This window comes from Vombatus ursinus, unplaced genomic scaffold (assembly GCF_900497805.2).
Source record: "Vombatus ursinus unplaced genomic scaffold, bare-nosed wombat genome assembly UNPS02010461.1, whole genome shotgun sequence".
In the NCBI taxonomy this organism is placed as follows: domain Eukaryota; kingdom Metazoa; phylum Chordata; class Mammalia; order Diprotodontia; family Vombatidae; genus Vombatus; species Vombatus ursinus.
In genome coordinates, this window is record NW_020950239.1 from 8,269,347 (window position 1) to 8,290,602 (window position 21,256).

The following is a 21,256-nucleotide window of genomic DNA, read 5'->3' on the forward strand; positions in this document are numbered from 1 at the left end:
ACACCCAGTTTTCTAATGAACCATGGACTGAATATCCATTAAAATATGGTGGCATTTCTGTTTTCAATTCATTTTTTGGTTTGAGTTTATTAAGGTATTTCTGTCATCTGGATTATTTTTCCTACCACTTATCAGGTGAAGGCCCTGATTTGCTGGAGGATTCTACAGCACACAGGCCTGCTTCAAATCGGGGTTTGCTGATTCACTGTCTTATTGTCTAGACTTGAGAAAGTGATGGAGAAAATGTTAACGATGCTGATTAAATTTCAAAGTGTGTCATGACAATGGGTTTTTCCAGAGAGGCAGTAGTTAAACTTTTACCAACGCACCTCTACCTATAACTGGTACAATAATGAGGACCTTATATTGGTCTCTGGATAAGTGAAGAGTCTTAATTGTTCTACCTGTAATGGAGAATTCAAAATTCTCCATCTAAGTCACTGATTTGGGATTAATGCCTGTTGTATACCTAAGTATACTTTTAAGGTTTCTACTTATGTTGTTGTTCAGTCATTTTTCAGTCATGTTCAACTCTCTGTGACCCCATTTGGGGTTTTCTTGGCAAAGATACTGAATGGTTTGCCATTTCCTTCTCCAGCTCATTTTACTTATGGATTACATTTATTAAGGTTTTTTTTTCTATTTTCAAAATATCTCTATATATTCCTTTAAATTGAGCTTCAAATTTACACTGTGCTAAGTCAAAATTCCTGTGGACTAAAAGATCCCTGTTAATTCTTTACCAACCATGCTCCACATAAGCCGCCCCCAACCTCCCTACCAGCTCTGACCTTTCTGTTTCCAAATTTGCAAATATCTTGCAACTCAGACTGTGTTCCAAGTTAATGTATTTTTTCCCTGTCTTCATTTAATAATTCAATTTTCTTTAACCTTATATCTCTCTGCCTCCCAACCATATTCCAATTGTGTTGTTAATCCTAGTTTCTCCTTTTCTTACTATTTAAATCTCTCTTGCAAATTAGTACACTTTTCCAGCCTTTAGACTAGCAGCTTTCATATCTTAACATGTAAACCACAGAGATTAGGCTTTTAGGTGCACAGGCTAATGCTGTTTGCAAAATGTCTTATATGAATCATAACATTTTGCTCCTGGGTCATCAGACGTAAACTACCAATTACCATATGCAGTTTCTCTTTTCCATAAGGCATTTTCTAATTTGCTTTCTTGCTTAAGTAATTAGAGCTGCAGGGTGCAGCCTACTCTCCTTTTTTCTCCAGTTCCCGTTGGGTTCTTAAACAATTACGGTATATTGGTACATCCTCTGCATCCATTTGCTTAAAAAGCTGGATTCAACCAAGCGACTTATGTCTGCTTCCTCCCTTTGGGTGATCTTATCAACTCCCATGGATTTAACTATCATCTCTGTGAAATTATCTTCAAAATCATTGTCTTCAGCCCTCCTCTCTCTCCTGAGCCTAACTGCCTAGACATCTCCATCAGATGCCCCATTAGGATCTCAAATTCAACATGATAACCAACTGTCTTCCCTACTCAGCCCATTCTCCCAAACAGCTATTTCTGTTGAGGCCACCATCCATCTTTTGTCAACTCTTCTCTCCCTTCAATCCATATCTAATTGATTGCTAAGTCTTGAGAATTCTAGCTTCAAACCTCTCTAATATACGTACTCTTCTCCCTACTCATATCATAATCAAGATAATGAAGGACTTCATTCCCTTCATTTGGCAACTTGGTGGCACAGTAGATGGAGTGTCAGGCCAGGAGTCAAGAGGACTCATCTTTGTGAGTTCAAATCCAGCCCTAGACACTTACTAGCTGTGTGACCCTGGAAAAGTCACTTAACCCTGTTTGTTTCATCTGTAAAACTGAGCTAGAGAAGAAAGCGGCAAACTATTTCAGTATCTTTGCCAAGAAAACCCCAAATGGGGACAGGAAGAGTCAGACATGACTAAAAATGACTGAACAACAAATCAGCACTTCACCCAGACTATGAAAATAGCCTGATTCAGTCTTCCTGTTTCAAGTCTCTCCCCCGCCACCTAGCCTCTAAGTAGTTGCCAAAATAATATTCCCAAAGCACAGGTTTCAATGTTGTTCCCTTATTCAAGAATCTTCAGTGGCTCCCTATTGGGTCTAGAATAGATTATAAATTCCTCAGCTTGACATTGAAAGTTCTCAATCTGGTTCCAGCCTATCTTTTCAGACATTTAACATCACTTCCCTTCATAGAAACTGTGTTCCAGCCAAACTGGAGACATCTCAGAACAGTAGAAGCAAGCAATGAACTTGGACTGGAGTTCGAATCCCTGCTCTCCCATTTATTGTCTGATTTAGGGCAAGGCACTCCATTTCCCTGGGCCTATTTCCTCAGGCCGGTGAGCACCGGGAATACAAATCCAAGCCAAAAGGACAGTTCATGCACTTGAGTTTTTATCTTCATAGGGAAGACAACACCAACATGTGAGCTGAAAAGCAGGTGGTGTGTCAGGACAGGGAGCAGTGCGAGGGCATTGTGCCAGTCTGGAGAATGAAGGATGACTGCACTGAGCCCTCCTCAAATTAAGTGGGAGAGGAACTCCCCAGCAGTAAAGGATCTAGGCAACTGAAGCATGGTGGAAGAGTTCACACCTGAAAAAAAACAAGGAAAGTGGACTAGATGGAGATAGCTACTGAGGTCCCACGCAGGTCTGGCTTCCTTCAGGCTCTAGTGGGAAGCCTTGCCTGGTTCCCCTACAAATGCTCTCCCACAAATCATCCCGTGTGTCCTCAGGTATGTTCAAACTGTAGACCCCAACCCCTAGAATGTAAATTCCTCGAGGGCAGGGGATGGTTCTTTTATCTGGCGTCCCCAGTACCTCGAATACTACCTTGCACATAAGAACTGTAGTAATGTTTAATTGAATTACCGTCTCCCCCCTTCTTCTCCATCCCATCGGTCATCTCACTAAGAATAACCCCTCTTTCTGTGTGCCTTTGGCCCTATTCTATCCCACCTTCTCCAGGGCTCACTTGTGAAGTCTGGTCAATCATCCTTTTGGAACCATCCCCTGCCCCCCAATTCTATTTTCTCTGCCCTTTGATCAAGAGATTCCATTACTAAGGCCAGACCTCAAGGAAGTAGAAAGAAAAAGACAAAACAAAAAATCTTCATGTGCTAAGTGTCAATAACATTATTCATGATAAAGTGGGACACAAAATGTTCCCAACAATTGAGGAATAGCCAAATTATGGTGTATGAATCATGGTGTACTATTGATCTGCAAGAAATTACCAAGAGGAACTTTAAGAGACATATGGGAAGATTAATATGGAATGAGAAGAAAGAAAATTGCCAAAAGAACAACACACACCTAAGTACTTCCCTGGAATTGAGTAAAGGTCTTCTCAGAGCACTTGGGATTGCTGGGAGTCAAGCAATCCACTCATCCGATGGAAAGGGAGAGCTAAACTAGAAACCCTGATTGATTAGATGAAAAGGGAGGGAGAAGGAAGACTGAAAAAACCTCAAAGGAAGCAAGCCTAGGTCAATGATGTCACAGACAGCAGCAAAGCAGGATTGAGACAGAGAAGGGGTTTTTGAGGTTGTTAGAGAACCCAGGGCATTGTGTCTCATAAACGATGGAAGGACAATCTATCCAGTCATAGATATCAATCAGTTTTGACAACAGAGTACAAGGAATAGAAGTCCATTGGATCTGGGGCTTGGGCAATTGGCAACCTTAAAGGAGTGAGGGCTAGGGAGACTGTTATCATGCAGAGACAACTTTTTAAGAAATCTGGGATGAAAGCTGGAACGATCAAGGCAAGGTATCTTTCTTTAGAATTTGGGAGATCTGAGCATGTTTACCAAAAGAGGAGCCAATAGGGAAATACAGATAGAAGACGCATGCAGGAGGGTCCCAGAGGAAATGAGAATGGGATCAAAGGCACAGGTCTATAGGGATTTGGCACACGTAACCCAAAGGAAGAGGAAGAGCAGCTAGTATGGAGTTGTGAGGTATGAAAGTACTGAGGGGAGCTAAGGAAATCAAAGTCATTCAGTGAAATGATAGCTTGGGTCAGGATGACGAACCTGCGGCCTGGAGGCCACCTGTGACCCTATAGAAAAGGATCTGTTCAGTGAAGTTTGGATTCAGTCAAAGGGCCATACTTGAGGACCCAGAGGGCCACACTTGGCCTCAAGGCTGCAGGTTCTAAATGACAGAGGATTTCAGGGTTAAGAAGAAAAGTTTTAGAATAGATACTATGGAAAAGGAGATAGGGAATCACTGAAGTGAGATTAAAAGGGCGCTACAGCAACAGACAAGTCCCAGCTTAGGTTAATAAATTGAGCAGCTTGCAGCATATGTATCTATAAAACAGCTCTCCTGTGTTACTGAAAAAAAAAGAAACCTAAAGAATAAGTGAACCCAAGTGAATTTGTTAACAATGTGTCTATTTGTAACCAACTTAATTGGAACTAGATAATGATCTGGGAAAAACTTTCTCCACAGACTATGCCAAGAATTTTTTATTTGATGTTACATTAAAATACACATTTATAGCATTCAAAAGGGACTGCTTTATAAAATTCTAAAGTTTATTTAGACAGTAAGATAAACCCGAGTCTTACAATACAGCCCTTAAGATAAAGTTTTAATGTTAAGCACAGTTCTATTAAGAACTATTTATAGATTCTGGATGCATAGCTTTGCTTAAGAGGAAATGCAATGAAATTATACATTCTAATGAACATCAATTCCAAAGCACAATGTCATCTGGGTTCTAAATAACATTGAAGGAATTTCCACTCAATGGTAGAGCTCCAGTTTTTGCACAATAAAAATGATGACGATTCTATTGAGAGACTGATCACCAAGTCCCCGTGGCGGGAGGTTATGTTGTGACATGACCACAAACATTACACTAATGTTTGTGATAGCATAGGAACGCTTCTTATTTCAGAAAGAATTCTGAGTCTTGTGAGGCAGTCCTGTCTACACAGCTGAGAGAGGCTGGTCACTGCTGCTCTAGAGGAATTCCACACCCTCCATCTTGGGCAGTATTATACGACTCACAGCTCTTACACTTCATTCCTAGTATGTGGAACTGGACCGTTGAGCGGGCACTGCAGTCATTGCAGAGAATCTGTAACAAAACAACAACCGGAAAGACCTTCAGGAAAAGAATGTTCTTCCCAACAGAGCCAAGAAATATACAAACGTAATTTTGAAAACGTTTAGAAGATACTTTGTTTTTCTAAATTAGAAGTCCCAAAATGCCACTGACATCACTTCAAAGAATAATGAATTCAGAAAACCTAAATTTATAACCAATCACTTCGTTTTCTTTAAAAAGTGTCATTTAAAAATGAGACTAAACCCCAGGAAGGCTGCATGGCATAGCGAATGGGGAGCCAACTGGACTGAAGACCTGGACTCAAAATGCTCTCCACGTCCACAGAAAGAACTATGGAGTCTGAATGCAGATGGAAGCAGACTGTCTGCTCTCTTTTTTGGTTTGCATTGTTTTGTTTCTTCTTTCTCATGGTTCCTCCCTTTGGTTCTAATTCTTCCTTACAACATCACTAATGTGAAAATATGTTTAATAGGAACGTATATGTAGAGCCTATATCAGATTGCACGCCATCTTGGGGAGGGAGGTGAGGAGGGAGGGGGAGAAAATGTAAAACTCAAAAGCTTATGGAAGTGAATGTTGAAAACTAAAAATAAATTAATTTATTAAAAAAAAAAAAAAGAAAGAACTGGGTTCCAGTCCGGCCTCTGCCACCGTGGCAGGGTTCCTCCAGGAGTTACTTAGGCCCTCAGCGGTCCTACAGCACACAGAGCCCTGAATAAGACACGAGTCACCCTGGCTCCAAGCTACACAAAAATCCCATCAGCCTGTCAAGACGCCAACAGCTCGGGATTTTTCAGACTGGTGTATTATCTTTCCTCCACACAGAAAATCTCACTCCAGCTATTAAAATTTCCCTGCTTCCTTTCCAATCAAGCTGGGAGGCTTCCTGTCTGGACTCCATCAAACATCAGAATTTCAGAACTAGATGAGATGAAAAAACGAGGCTGAGTGGCTTGCTGAGATCCATTACAGCTGAAAAAGACCTTAGTAAAATGTTTTTTAAGTGACCAGAAAAGAAGTAAATTCAATTAAGAACAAAACAAAATTCAAGAGTAACACAAGCTCTAAAGCACAGCACAGTCACATCAATCTGTGGCACAGCCTGGGTCTGAGCCGTTCTCCCGACCTTAGGCTCGCTCTCTCTCCACAGACCAGGCTTCAAAATAAAATGCTTGTTCTTCAGATTGCGCTTCTCAGAAGCACGGAAGGGGTCATGAGTGAAAACAGTTCAAGAAGCCCTGCTTTAGATGGAGAACAGAGGTTCTAGGCCTCTGGGCGCAAGCACACAATTCTATTTTGCAATCACACACAACCCTCAAGACAGCCCAGGATGGAGGCAGAAGAGGCACTAGTAGCAGCCTTATGTTGGGGCTCTTAGGTCTATCACGCGATCTGGTAATATCTCAAAATTCGAGTCTGTTTTGGGGGGAGCCTTAAAAGACTCTGGTTTGTTCTCCCAAAAAAATGTTTTAGTGCAGTCAAGAAACAGTGAGATCGGGTATTTCAGCCGTTCCTAGTGATGTGGTAAGCCACAGAGTACGGGGTGAAATCCTGCCGCTTCTTCCCTCCTTACATTTTCCACTGAGGAGATCCTCAAGCGGAATCAGATCACTCTTACAAGGATTTTTTAAGGTTAGAAAGCAAATAATCTTGAGCTATGATATCATCTTTACCAATAACCCCAAGCACCGGCTTCAGAAGAGGAGGGGAGGGCGAGAGGAAGTCGCGACAGGTGTTAACCATTCGGGAACGACTTGAATACTCACTTCCACAGTCATATTCTGATACTCCGTTGGCATGGGCGTTTGCGCCACTTCGTTATCCAACTGCCGCCAATAGCGAGTCATGTCTAGAGCAGAGTGCATACACAAGGGGCATCTGTAGCCTCTAAAGACAAGAACAGAAGGTTTTCCCAATGCAGGCCCGCCTGCTGGCTTCAGGCCAATACCCAAACCACCTGAAACGGCGGCCATCCTGTCCTAGAAGCTGTCCTGGGACGAGGCAGTCTACAACCTTCTCCCTTGTTCCAATGCTTAATCACTCTTAGAATAAAGGTTCTTCCTCACATTGCTGTATTTCTTGTTATAACTTAATCCCATTCTTTCTTCAGTCTTCTGAAGAGAACTAGTCTGTTTTCTCTGCAAAATAACTACATAATAGCAGCTAACATTTATATAGAACTTACTATGTGCCAGGCACTAAGTAAGTATTTTACAATTATTATCTTATATGGGCCTCAAAACAAACCTGGGAAGTAGGTGCTATTATGTTTTATAGATGAGGACACTGAGGCAAACAGGTTAAATGATTTGCACAGGGTCACACAGTTAGTATATATCCCAGGCTGAATCTGAACTAATCTGAACTCGGGTCTTCCTGACTTTGGGCCCAGCACTCTATCCACTGCGCCACCTAGCTACAGTATGAGACACTGGATTGTCCATTAGCTTTTTTCTTCCCGGTAAATAAAAACAAAAGGACAAAATAACATTATTTAATCATTCAAAGCATGCGGCTCCCTTTCCAAAAACCAAAATGCTTAGCAGCTCCACATCTTGCACCTGATTTAAGCTTCTGCCTATGTTCTATCTACCATGATTTATTCTTATCAGGTCTGTGATTGCCCATCCTTTCTCACTGTCAAGCCTTCCTCCCTGGCAGGAGTGGGCAATACCAGACAGAGGCCTGGCCTCCAGCTCCCAGTCCGGGGCTAATTTTCCCAGTTCAGGGCTAACTCTCCCAGTGACTCGACAGTCACAGCTTCTCAGAGCCTGGTCAGTTTCCTTAGCTTTAAGGGAGTCCCTTGCAGCCCTGAGGCCATGTCATAACCCAGGCCTGCACAACCTGTGGGCCACTAACTGCACACCAAAGGACTTTAGGCAGCCCCGAAAAAATATGGAGGAAAGCATTCTTTACATTTTTCACAGTCCACCCAAAGTCCACTGGCATGCCCATGGGCCGCAGGTGTGCCTGTTGTAATCCAACGTCAATTTTAGAAAACCTTCTACATGTAGGATCGCCAACAGCTATCTAATCCAGCCTTGTGCTCTGGCAGTAGCTGTATGCCAAGTCTAAAAAAACAAGGACGTCTCTCTGACACGAGGGGAAGTCTTTGGAGAGAAGTGCACTGGAAGCATGGAAAGGAATATGGCCAGGGCTCTGTGCACATGCCTCTCTCCCCAAGTAGAGGAACTGACCTAGTTAACCTCTGGGTCTGTCTTCCTCTCAGGATGTTGAATATCACTCGCAGGGGCCTGGGAGACCCAAGATGTTATTAAACTGTTAAAATGTAGGATGGCCAGAATGTAAAATACTCACTCTTTTAACATTTCTTCATAACACGTTCTGAAAGAAAATACATTTATTTTTATTAAATTAAAATTTATTCAATTTTTAAAAGTTGCTTATTCTTTAATATTTTATAGGAAAACAAAAAAGGTCCCTTTTACCTACCTGTGTAGAAGATGTCCACAGGGCAAGACATGAGCAACCACACGGGACGTATGAATGTCCTGCAAAGGAGCAAGTACTGATGTCAGCTCTAGGCCAATGCAAAGATCGGGAAGGAGGGCAGAGCCGAGGAAAACAAGACAAGGCGAAACAAAAAGAAACGAAACTCACCTCTAAACATATGGGGCAATTCTGCCTGGAGACATTCTCAATGCACTGTTTAAAAACAAAGACAAAGAGAATTTTTTTTTTAAATTTACAACTGGATCAAAGGATGTTTCAGAGCCACCAAAGAAGCAAAGGTCAACTATTAGCTAATGTGAGAGTTAGAAAGAAATGCCTTTCTCTGAACAGGAACATAAACTGTACATCCAAAGAGATAAATACACAGACATGGAGAAAGGAGAGAAAGCAAGGGGAGAGGCCTCCACGAAGGATCTGAACTAGGGTAGGGATCACGAGTTAAAAAGAGAAGGAGATAGATGGGAAATACTTGCAACGTGCAATTTGATATGGCTGAAGGGGAGCCCAGAGGCCAGGGTGACAGCACGGTTTCAAACCTGAAGACTAACAGGGGCATTGAAACTGGGTGGAAGTTTAGGGGACGGAGTTAGGTTAAAAGCACAGGCTGTTAACAAGAATGACAGTGATTTACAAAAACCTCCATCAGTTAAGACCTGACAATACCACACTACAGGTGACATTGTGTTAAGTATTCTTTACAGGTTTAGAAGACGAGGCAGGGAGCTCAGTGACCTTCATCTGGACTCCCGCAATGGCCTCCTGTCTCCAGACTCTTCCCTCCTCCAAACCACTCAGTGCACTCCAATCAGACTGACTGTCCTCATGCACAGCACTGACCACATCCAAGACTCCTTGCCAACCTAATGAAAACCCAGTTCGTTCAGCCTGCCATCTGAGGCCTTCCACAACCAACCAACTTTTCTCACTGCTTGCCTTCTTTATCCACCCGAGCTAAGCTCAACTCCTCATCCCCTCCCCCCATTTCTCACCTCTGCACATCCCCTCAGGTCCCAAAGCCTAAAATGTCTTTCAATCCATTTCGAACCACACCCTCTTCCTCCTCAGAACCCACAGATTCTCATTCTCGGAAACCTGGTTAGAACAAGGCTTTCACAAAGTTTTCCCCAATTTTACCACCCTTACCCCGAGAGAATCTGTCTCTCTAAGTGTCAGGGCAGTGGGTTCCTAAATTCTCATTATGCCCTACGGAGTCTATCTTATATTGTGCACTCACTTTTGTGGACTTCTTAGCTGCTTCACTAGCCCCAAAGTTTTTCAGAGGTAAGTATGTTTCCTTACTTATCTTTGTTTCTGCTCTGATTTTACCTTATTTCTTAATATACAGTGTCAAATAATAAAATCTTGGTGGACATGCATGCAAAACCCTGAAAATTTGCTAGGTGTCAAAGTAATCTAATTTGTGTACCTTGTGATGCCCTTGGAGACTCAAAGATAGGCATAGGTTACATTTCAAACAGTGAAAAAATTCTTCCTTTGGACCAATCCTGATAAGAGAAAGAAAGAGAAATGAAGTGCAAGGCAAAAAAAATTAGGGTTAGCAGAATCACAATTTTTAGAATTCCTTTTCAAATTAAAGAAAGCCACTTAAATTCTATCTCAAATTGGAAACTTAAACCCTGAGTTTCTCAAAGCCAGATGACAGAGAAATGAACAAAATTAAATTACAAAGAAAAAAATCCTAACCATAAAGAAATTCAAATATTATAAACAAAGACCAAGAATCTTTTCCTAAAACAAAAATAGAGGAGCTTTAAAACCAATGGCATTTTATTTTCTGAAACAAACCCAAACTGATTTCTACATTAGTAAATATGTAAAATGTAGTATCAAGATAATTTCCTACCAAGAAGTTTTATTCATCACCCAAAATTCAATCTCCTCTGTAGTGGTTTCATAGTTTTCATTATACTACACTTCAGAATAGTTTTTCCACTAGAGAATATTCCTATTCAGATTCAAAGAGTAAGCAATCTTTTCCTTTTACACACATACTCGCACACACAGTGACGCATCCATTTAATTAAATGCATGTCAGAATGGGATAGTGGGGTCATTACTTTGCTCATCAAAAGCACTTACTAACTGCTTTTACATCCCTTCACTCAACACTGGCACTATGACAGCCTTAAAATGTGCCCTGGCTTTCCTGGAAAGCACAGGCTCAGGAAGAGTTCTGCAATTTCCCCAAAGCAAGCCAGTCCCCTTCAATTCTGGACTCAACTCCCCTTTCCTTATCTGGTCTGTACCAGACAGACATACTGGTGGAGAAAGTAAGGGAGCTAATTCTATGTACAAGTACAGGCAAATCATTTGCCACCCTGTTCCTCAGTTTTCTTAACTGTAAAATAAAGGGCTACTATTAAATCACCTTCAAATCTTCTTATGCTTCTAAAATACTATGAAAAGGAGGTCACATGGAGTAACATGAATGAACTATAAGTTACCTGGAATTTTAACTAACTGGTAATTCCCATTCATACACAATGTTTGATATAATGATGAAACTCTGACTTACACAATCACTTTCTTTTTTTTTTTAGGCAATTGGGGTTAAGTGACTTGCAGGGTCACACAGCTAGTAAGTGTCAAGTGTTTGGTCTGAGGCTGCATTTGAACTCAGGTCCTCCTGACTTCAGGGCCGGTGCTCTATTCACTGCGCCACCTCGTTGCCCCCTACACAATCATTTATGACCTTTGGTTAACATATAACAATGGTTATTGGCAACAAGCAAAATGTTTAACAACAACGTGTAGTGAATGTTCACTGAACCAATGGTAGCACTCCAGACGCTACACAAGGAACAAGGGAGAAAAATCTCTATCCTGGTTGTGGCCCTTTCTTCTTCACACAGATGCAAGTAAATCAACCCTTTCAAGAACTAGCTCAAAACTGACATTTTCCAAATTCGCATTACTGATCCCCAAGTCATCTTATTTCCGTATTCCCTCAGCCCTTATACTGTAGTTTCCAATTCACAGTTCAGTCGTGCCCAACTCTTCATGCCCCTGTGGACTGCAGCACGTCAATATTGTCCATGGCATTTTCTTGGCAAAGGTACTGGAGTGCTCTGCCATTTTCTTCTCCAGCGCACTAAGGCAAACAAAAGTTACGTGACTTGCCCAAGGTCACACAGTTAGTAAGGTCAGATTTGAATTCAGGTCTTCCTTAGCCCAGGCCCCGTGCTCTATCCACTGAACGGCCTCACTGCCTTTACAATTCAGTATGTTCCATCTATCTAGCCCTGACAGAGCCATTCATTCTCCAGTCTCTCCTTTATATTTGAGATGGCCCTGAGACAATTCTAGATTATCTAGATTTTCCACAATTCTAGAATTTGAGAGCTGATAAGAGAACTCAACAGACAACTAGTCTTTTTTTTTTCTTTTTTTTTTGGCTGGGCAATGGAATTAAGTGACTTGCCCAGGGTCACACAGCTAGTACGTGTTATGTGTCTGAGGCCGGATTTGAACTCAGGTGCTCCTGAATCCAGGGTGTTCTATCCACTGTGCCACCATGTTGCTCCATCAGCCAAATAGTCTAACCTAGAGACTAGTAACCACTCACTGCTGGAGAACATAATAAAAGAAGGGACATCTGGGCACACACTGACATGGACCCTAGATTTCAAGAAGGCAGAAGGATTGATTCAAAGGAAAGATAGGTAGGATCCTATTGACTAAAATGCTTCAAGGGAGGTAAGCCCAAGAGGATTAGACGCTCAAGAACAAAATTCTGAATACATGAAGAAAAAAATGTCAGAGGGGAGAAAATGGGATTTGCCTAGAAAAGCTAAATGTAGATATATCAAGCAGTTTCTATTTCAAAAAGAAATTTATAGAAGGTTGTAAGGCAAGGTACCAGACGATGAAACTAAGAGGGCATAATATGGGTGCATATGGTCCTGTAAAAAACACTGTCAGCACAATTCCGAAGGACTTATGATGAAAGGTGCTATCCATCTCCAGAGAAAAGATCTGGTGGAACCTGAATACAGATTGAAAAAACTTTTTCTTTACTTTATATTTGGGTGGTTTTTTTTTAAAAGTCTGTTTTCTTTCACAGTATGAATTACACAGAAATGTGATTTGCATGACTACACATATATAACCTATGCCAAATTGCTTGCTTTCTCAATGGGGGGAGGATTTTGGAACTCAAAATTTGAAAAAAGAATACTAAAACTTTTTATTGGTAATGAAGGGGGAAAATAAAATATTAAATTAAAAGAAAAAAGAAAAAACACTCAGCAGTGCTAAAAGGCAGAAGGCACCAAGGCTAGTGAGGGAGGGTAAAGACAACAAAAAGGGATGGAGTCTGCAAATAAAGCCAGTTTGACTTCAATTCCTAGGAAACTCCAGAACGGTTCAACAAAGAGATGGCTGGGAAGCTGGGATTACAAGGGGCTGGCATGGCTCCATCAAGAACAGGTCAAACCAGACTAACATGATTTCCCTTTAGACAGGGTCACTCTACAAATATTAATGTTCAAAGCACTGGCTTTGAAATAGTGGCAACAAGGGAATATGGTTAAAGTGCTAGAGTTGAGAGTCAGGAAGACTTAGAAACAGAACCGGGATGGAAATACTCAATCAGACCATTAACAGTGTAACACAGAACACTGTTGGTCTGATAACATGTGCTAGGCCAAGGCCAAATGAGCGTATTGGGGGGGAGAGGGAGGGATGGGAAGCAACTGAAATCCTACCAGCAAAAACACTCATCGGAATTCGTATTGACTTAAGGAGAATGGTGATTCTGTGTCCATCTCCTCACCAGCTGCCTGGCCAAAGCCTGCCACCAAGCTCTGGAAGTTGACCCTACCTGTGGTCCTGCTGAAACTTTAGCTTGTACCTCACTTAACTCACTACTTCAAGGAGGCCTCAATCACATTTACTCTACTTTCTAGTCCTTAACCACCTCCTCCACAGCTGTCTGGCCCCTCACAAGATCCATTCATTCAGAATTATTTGGGCCATAAAATAGTTTATATTCACCAGAGGCAGCTCTTCTTGCAAGAACTATAAGTAACATATGCAGGTTGAATTCAATGTAAAAAAACATACATAGAACAAACAAAAACCTTATACAACTAGCAGATTTACAAGAAGCAGCTATAAAGTGTCACTCTCCAAAGTAGTCTCTTTGGGAAGTCATATCAACAAAATCATGCTTAAGGCATTTTTTAAAAAAAGGTTTCTAAAGGAGAAGGGATTATTGTCAGAGCTACACAAGAAAAGTCAATTTTATAACTTTGTGGTAGTCCTCATCTTCTAACAGTTTTAACCCAACTTGATTATCTACTATCTTATTCACCAGACTTGGCTATAAATTTGTTGTTGTCATTTAGTCAATTACTTGTGTCTGACTCTTCATGACCCTACTTGGGGTTTTCTTGATAAAGATACCGGAGGGCTGTTTGCCATTTCCTTCTCCAGCTCATTTTACAGATGGGTAAACTGAGGCCAACAGGGTGAAGTGGCTTGTCCTGGATCACAGAGCTAGAGAGTGTCTGAGGCCAGATTTGAACTTGGATCCTCCTGACTCCAGGGCCAGTGCTCTAGCCACTGCACCACCTAGCTGCCCTGGCTATAAATTACAATTCCAAACATTTAAAGCCAGTCTCAAAGAATAAAGACTTGCCACCACTGGGATATTCTGGACAATCGGCTACAGCCTCTGAAGAGTTCAAAGTATACTAATGATAGCTTCCTCAGAATATATAACTATATAGCAGCTAAACATTATAAAGTCACATTACACATATAAAATGTACCAAGCAAAACAAATTTTCCTAATTTTAAGATTTCTTAATCAAGGAAAAGGAAGATTTAAGCTCCACTTTCCAATGTCTATGTATTTTAAGAGTAAAGAAAACAAATGGGAAAAATGGCAAACTCAAATGTTTGACCTGACTCAATTCACAGCGGCTCCTATGAATGGGAAAGCCCGGCAGACTTTATTCCTTCTGTGAATTACATTCTGTTAATTTTAATTACTTAAATTTTCCTTACTTAATTTTCTAACTCCCATAAAATTTTGAAAACTTCTTTTATTAAAAAAAAGTTTGTAACTTTCTGTATAGTTATGGAAAAGTAATCATCATTAGCTCAATAATGGAGCAGTGGATTTTCATTTTAAAAGGTCTCAAATGTTTCAGTGTATACCAACAAACTTAAAAGGAATTTGTTTATATAGTTAATCAAGTAACAGTACTCTGAAGGAGCATTCTAATTATTTACTAACAAAATATAAAATTATACGACTCCTTATGCTAAATCAGAATCTCTAAATTGTACATTAAAGTTTAATTATTTCCCAAATGTAAGAGGCACAGTGCTTTTTAGAAACTTGTTATGAAAAGTACCACAGAAATTAAATATTTATCTTAATGTTTAGTGAGAAATAATCACTTGAAAACAATTATTTCCCTACACCTCTTAATAAGTTTGATAGCTATAGATGGACATCACTTATATAGAAAATGCTTTACCTCAGTTGTTTCTTAAACACTTGACCTGAAAATATTTGTTTGCAGCAGAAGTTTAAAAAACTAAAACAATAATAATGATTTTTAAAATGATGGTCTTAAAAGTAAGGGAGCAAAGGACAGTTTACATACAGTACCTACAAATTCCACACTTCTCACAATGGTACTGCTTCTTGTCTTTGTCAAATAGGTGGCATATATCACAATAGTATTCTCCAAACACAGTGCTACATTCTTCACAAGTCTGTTGAGCCTATAAGAAAATATGAAATAAATATTTAAAATAAATCATCAAAACATGCTGAAGTGGAATTCTAATACCCAGAATTACTAGTTCTTATCAAAGTACATTAATATATTTAACTAATTTTAACTGATATAGAAACTACTTTGCTCTTAAGATTAAAAGTGCATCTTCACACAAAAACATGATCATAGAAATTTAAGAACTTTCAAATTATCTCATGATAAAAAATGCTCACAAAATAGAAATGGATCATAAAGCCTTACATTCTGAACTTTTCCACACTTTGTACACTGTACTTCTTTCACTTTAAAACGGTCCAGAGGATGATCTTCGTTGTTATCATGGCATAAGCGGCAGATGTAAAGTTTACCACAGCAAGGAGCCTATCCAAAAGAAGAAAAGATTTCAATGTATTAAATTTTTTTTTCTTTTTTTCTTCACATGAGATAAGCAGCACTCTGCAATGGAAGTCAGAAAGGCTATATTGGAATTCCATTATTAGCTGTGTCCTTGGCAAGCCACTCAAACTCGAGATGAGGGTGTACCACATCCCTAGGAAATTAAAGTCAATCTCCTTGGTCTTTTCCTGACCTTGTAAGGCCAATGTAAAAACAAGCTCTGTCATCAAGAACCACACACACCCTGAATGAAACAGTAGCAAACTCTGTCAAATTTGGCCAAATTCAAAAAGGTTTTGTATTTTGGGGGCAATGGTGCTCTCCAGGCTGATCAGCTTAGAGGGCTAATCCAGGACCAACTTCCTCTGCACTCTGAATCCCTCTTTTCAATGAAATTAATCCATTCCAAATCTGGATAAAATAAACGCAGCACACTAGAAAACATAAATGCATTTTCAGAAACTTCAACTGAAATGCACTCCATTAACGGGGTGGGGGGAGGGGTGGAAGAGAACCAGAGCCAAGATGGCAGAGAAAAGGCAGGGGGCTTGCCTGAGCTCTCTCAAATTCCCCTGCCAAACAACTGTTAAAATAACACCTCAAAAAGAATTCTGGAGTGGCAGAACCCACAAAAGGATGGGAAGAAAAATTTTCTAGCCCACGATAACTTAGAAAGTCAGCAAGAAAGGTCTGTCACACGGGGTGAGAGTGGAATCCTGTTCAGCGTAGACAACACTCAGGAAAGCCAGCAGCAGGCCTTGGGGGCAACTGAATCAGCAGCAGAACTAGTCAGAAGGCGATCACAAGGGTCCCTTTGCTGACATGGGGTGTAGGACTCTGTTGCATTACCCATGCTCAGATTCAGGTCACAGTTCCAGGGCAGGGAGGAACATCTGCACACCAGAGCTCCCAAGCTATAAAGGAGCAAGGACCCTGATCACAGCTCCAGGGTGGAAAAGAGTGTGTGTGGTTGCTCAAGGACCAGAGCACAGGCCAGGACAGCAGTCAACACCTCTCCTTAGATCGCACCAACTTGGAAGAACTGAAAACTTACAGACAGCTGAACAAAAAAACAACCTTGGGATAGGGTCCATTCCACCCTGAGAGCAGAGCCTGACTTCAACCTCAATTTAAAAGTCAAGAAATAGCCTGGAAAACAACAACAAAAACAAAAAAAAGAATCTGACCACAGAAAATTACTATGTTAACGGGAAAGATTAAAACACAAACTCAGAAGAAGATAAAAAAGTCAACTGCTACATCCAAAACCACAAAGAAATGTAAATTGGTCTTAGGCCCAAAAAGAATTCCCAGAAGAGCTCAAAAAAGATTTTAAAAATCAGATGAAAGAGATAGAGGAAAAAATTGGAAAAAGAAACGAGAATGATGCAAGAAAATAATGAAAAACATCAATAGCTTGGTAAAGAAGGCACAAAAAAGTACTGAAGAAAATAACATCTTGAAAGGAAAAAAAAAAACAGAATAGGCCAAACAGTAAAAGAGGCACAAAAATTAAATGAAGAGAAGAATTCCTTAAAAAGTAGAATTGGCCAAGTGGAAGCTAATGATTCCATGAGACATCAAGAAACAATAAGACAAAAATCAAAAGAATGAAAAAGTAGAAGAAAATGTGAAATATCTTTTTGGAATAACCACCAACCTGGAAATTCATCAAGGAGAGAGAATTTAAGAACTACTGGGCTACCTAAAAGCTATGATACATCATCTTTCAAAAAATTATCAAGGAAAACTGCTCTGATATCCTAGAACCAGAGGGTAAAACAGAAATTCAAAGAATCCAATGATCAACTCTTGAAAGAGATCCCAAAACAAAAACTCCCAGGAATATTATAGCCAAATGCCAGAGCTTCCATGCCAAAGAGAAAATACTGCAAGCAACCAGAAAGAAACACTTTAAATATCATAGAGCCACAGTCAGGATAATACAAGTTTTAGCACTTCCTACATTAAAAAACTGAAGGGCTTGGAATAGGCTATTCCAGAGGGCAAAGAAGCTAGATCACAACCAATAATCACCTATTCAACAAAACCGAATATAATCCTTCAGGGAAAAAAAGTGGATATTTAATGAAATATAGGGCTTTCAAGCATTCCTGATGAAAAGACCAGAATAGAAAATCTGACTCTCAAATATAAGACTCAAGAGAAGCATAAAAAGGTATACATGAAAGAGAAATCATAAGGAATTCAACAAAGTTAAACTGTTTCCATTCCTACCTGGAAAGAAGATACCTGTAACTCCTAAGAACTTTATTAGGTGTTAGCAGTATACATAGACAGATGTGATGGGGATGGGTATGAGTTTACAAAGATGGGATGATATAAAAGAAATACAATTAAGGGGTTAAAAAAAAGGGATGTAAAGGAGAAGGAGGAAGGGGAAGGCAGAATGGGGTAAATTATCTCACATAAAAGGCTCAAAAGAGCTTTTACATTGGAGGATGTGAGGAACAGTGTTTGAACATTACTCTCATCAGAACTGACTCAAAGAGGAAATAACATTCACACTCAGTTGTGTATACAAATCTACCTTACCCTACAGGAAAGCAGGAGGGTAAGGGGATAAAAGAAAGGAGGGGAGGGGGGTGGAGGAGAGGGCTGATAGAAGGGATGGCAGATTGGGGAGGCAGTAGTCAGAAGCAAAACACTTTCAAGGATGGACAGGATGAAAGAGAGTAGGATAAAAGAGGAAAACAGGATGGAGGGAAATATACTATTACTAATCATAATTACAAAAAAATTTTATAGCAAATTTCTCTGATAAAGGCCTCATTTCTCAAATATGTAGAGAACTGAGTCAAATATATAAGAACACAAGCCATTCCCCAAATGAGAAATGGTCAAAGGATACGAACAAGCAGTTTTCAGGCAAAGAAATCAAAGCTATCTAGTCATAAGAAAAAATATTCTCAATCACTACTGACTAGAGAAATGCAATTGAAACACCACAGAGGTACCACCCTAAACCCTAGCAGATTGACTAATGTTACAGAAAAGGAAAATGACAAATGTTTGAGGGGATGTGGGAAAATCGAGATACTCATGCACTGCTGGTGGAGTTGTGAACTGATGTAACCATTATGGAGAGCAAATCTGGAACTATGCCCAAACAGCTACAAAACTGTGCATACTCTTTGATCCAGCAATACCACTACTAGGTCTGTATCCCAAAGAGATTTTAAAAAAAAAAGAAAAGGACCTATATGTAGAAAAGTATTAACAGCAGTTATTTTTGTGGTGGCAAAGAACTGGAAATTGAGAGGATGTCCATCAGTTGAGGAATGGCTGAATGAGGTATATGATTGTTACGGAATACTATTGTGCTCTAAGAAGTAAGCAGCATGTTCTCAGAAAAACCTTAAAATACTTACATGAACTGATGGCAAAGTGAAATAAGCAGAATCAGGAGAACATTGTACATAGTAACAACAATAGTGTACAATGATCAATTGTGAATGACTTAGCTATTCTCAGCAATACAATGATCCAAGACAATTCTGAAGCACCTATGATGAAAAATTCCATCAACTTCCAGAGAAAGAACTGATGGAGTCTGAATGCAGATCAAAGCATACTTTTTTAAACTTTATTTTCATTTGGGGTTTTTTTTTTGGTCTGTGTTTTCTTTCACAGCATGACTAATGCGGAAATGTTTTGCAAGACTACACACGTATAACATTTATCAAATTGCTTGCCATCTCAGGGAGGTGGGAGGGAAGGGGAAGAAAGGAAAGAATTTGAAACTCAGTATTTAAAATAACAAATGTTACAAATTGTTTTTACATGTAATTGTGGAAAAAATAAAATATTAAATTGAAAAAAAAAGACAGCTCTATCTTAATTAGATGGTTAAACTACCAGTCCCCTGGTAAGTGAAGTCCTATCCTTGAAAAAAAAGGAGACATTCAGAGGTCTTTTGAAAGTTAACAAAAGGAGACCCAGGTAGGCAGATCAGGGTCAGCTGATTCAGCTAACAAAGCTCCCCTGACTGACAAGACCCCCAGCCAATCACCAGGGTGGGCTTGAAGCTCATCCTGGCTCTTCTGTACTGAGGTGAACAGAGAGCGGAGGCAAGACCCAAATTATGATTTTTATAATAATCTGTATTTGTTTTTTTTCAAATGTGACAAGTCCTTTGGGTAAATCACAACCTCCCTGGGTTCCTCATACATGGGGGGGGGGGCGGAATTTGACGTGGTGGGATGGAGAGAGTGCTTGTCCCAGACTCTGACTCTCACTAGCTGTATGTCCCTGGGCAAGTCACTTAACCTGTCTGCCTCAGTTTCCTCATCTGTAAAATGGGGGTAGTAAGAGCAGCTGCTTCCCAAGGTTGTTGTGAGGATCAAATGAGACGGTGTTTGTAACCGGCTGTGCAAAGGCTAACTACACAATGATGATGATGATGATGATGTCAATCACCGACAGCTAGACCCGAGGAGTTCCAAATCCAGACGCTCCCCAGCCGTGTGACCCTGGGCAAGTCCCTTCGCCTCTGCGTGCCTCAGTTTCCTCAGCTGTACAGGGGGGATAATAACCACACCCGCCTCCCCAGGGCTGTCACTTTAGAGCCTTACACAAAGCTAGCAGCGTGTCAGTGACGACCGCAGCGGGAGGTCGTCCAGATCTGTCTGCCTGCTGTCCCCCCACCCCCCATGGAAGGCTGTGGAGGGCTGGGGCTCTCTACAGTAGGCGCTTAATAAATGCACAGGGACAGCCCCCGCTGTCAAACGTTGCGCCCCTTCCGCTCTCCGCACTAACAGCCCCCAGCTTTGGTTCTGGGGCACTCGGCCTCCCGCGGGCGCAGGCCCTCTCCGGCGCAGATCGCAGCCCCGGGCGGCAGAGCCCTGCCCTCCCCCACGGGCAGAGGCTCCCTCCCCTCCCCCAGCCCGTCACCTTGAGGGAGCATCCGCGGTCGTAGTGCTCGCAGCCCCGGCGCGCTCGTCCCTGACCGCCGCCAGCGTCTTCGCTCTCTGCCGTCGCCATCTCCCACTCCTCCTCCCGCCCAGCGCCGGGTCCCAGCCCGCGCTGGAGCCGGAGCCGGGGCCGGTGCCGGAGCCGGGGCCGGTGCCGGTGCCGGTGCCAGAGATTAGCCGGGGCCGCTCTAGGCCACCGCCGCCTCTACTGCCCGGCCGCGCAGCCGCACCGGGCGGAAGCGCCGCGGGGCACGTGACCCGCTCGGACAGCCCTACTTCCGCTTCCTGGGAAGATCCGGCGGAAGAGGTAATGCGGTTTATAAACCCTGGTGCCTCCGGCAGGTGTGAATCTGTAATCAAAGCAACCACCCGTCCGCCTCTCCCATTCGCTAGAGGCCTCTGAAGTCCCGCCCCCAGCTTTATGCTCCTGCGAAAGGAGTGGCTGGAATAGCAGGGAGCCGCCCTGCGCTCGGCTACTGACGAACCAACCCAAGCCTCCGAACCGGAGAAGCTCCGCCCCCTATTCTTGACTGGAGAAAAGACTGCAAAGAGAGCGCCTGCGCGTGGAACTGGCTCAGGTCCTACTTTCTCAA

The 21,256-nt window shown here is 41.5% G+C and overlaps 1 protein-coding gene across 1 annotated transcript; it reads right to left on the reverse strand.

Moving 5' to 3' along the window:
- Positions 1–4,475: 4,475 nt before the first annotated feature.
- On the reverse strand, positions 4,476–20,749 carry RCHY1 (ring finger and CHY zinc finger domain containing 1). Its single transcript, XM_027854646.1, has 9 exons — positions 20,644–20,749; positions 15,595–15,714; positions 15,222–15,337; positions 10,002–10,080; positions 8,723–8,767; positions 8,555–8,613; positions 8,420–8,446; positions 6,868–6,988; positions 4,476–5,110 (listed from the first exon to the last, which is right to left on the reverse strand). The coding sequence occupies exons 1-9, from the start codon at positions 20,731–20,733 to the stop codon at positions 4,982–4,984; spliced, it is 786 nt and encodes a 261-aa protein (XP_027710447.1). The 5' UTR covers positions 20,734–20,749; the 3' UTR covers positions 4,476–4,981.
- Between the last annotated feature and the right edge of the window lie 507 nt (positions 20,750–21,256).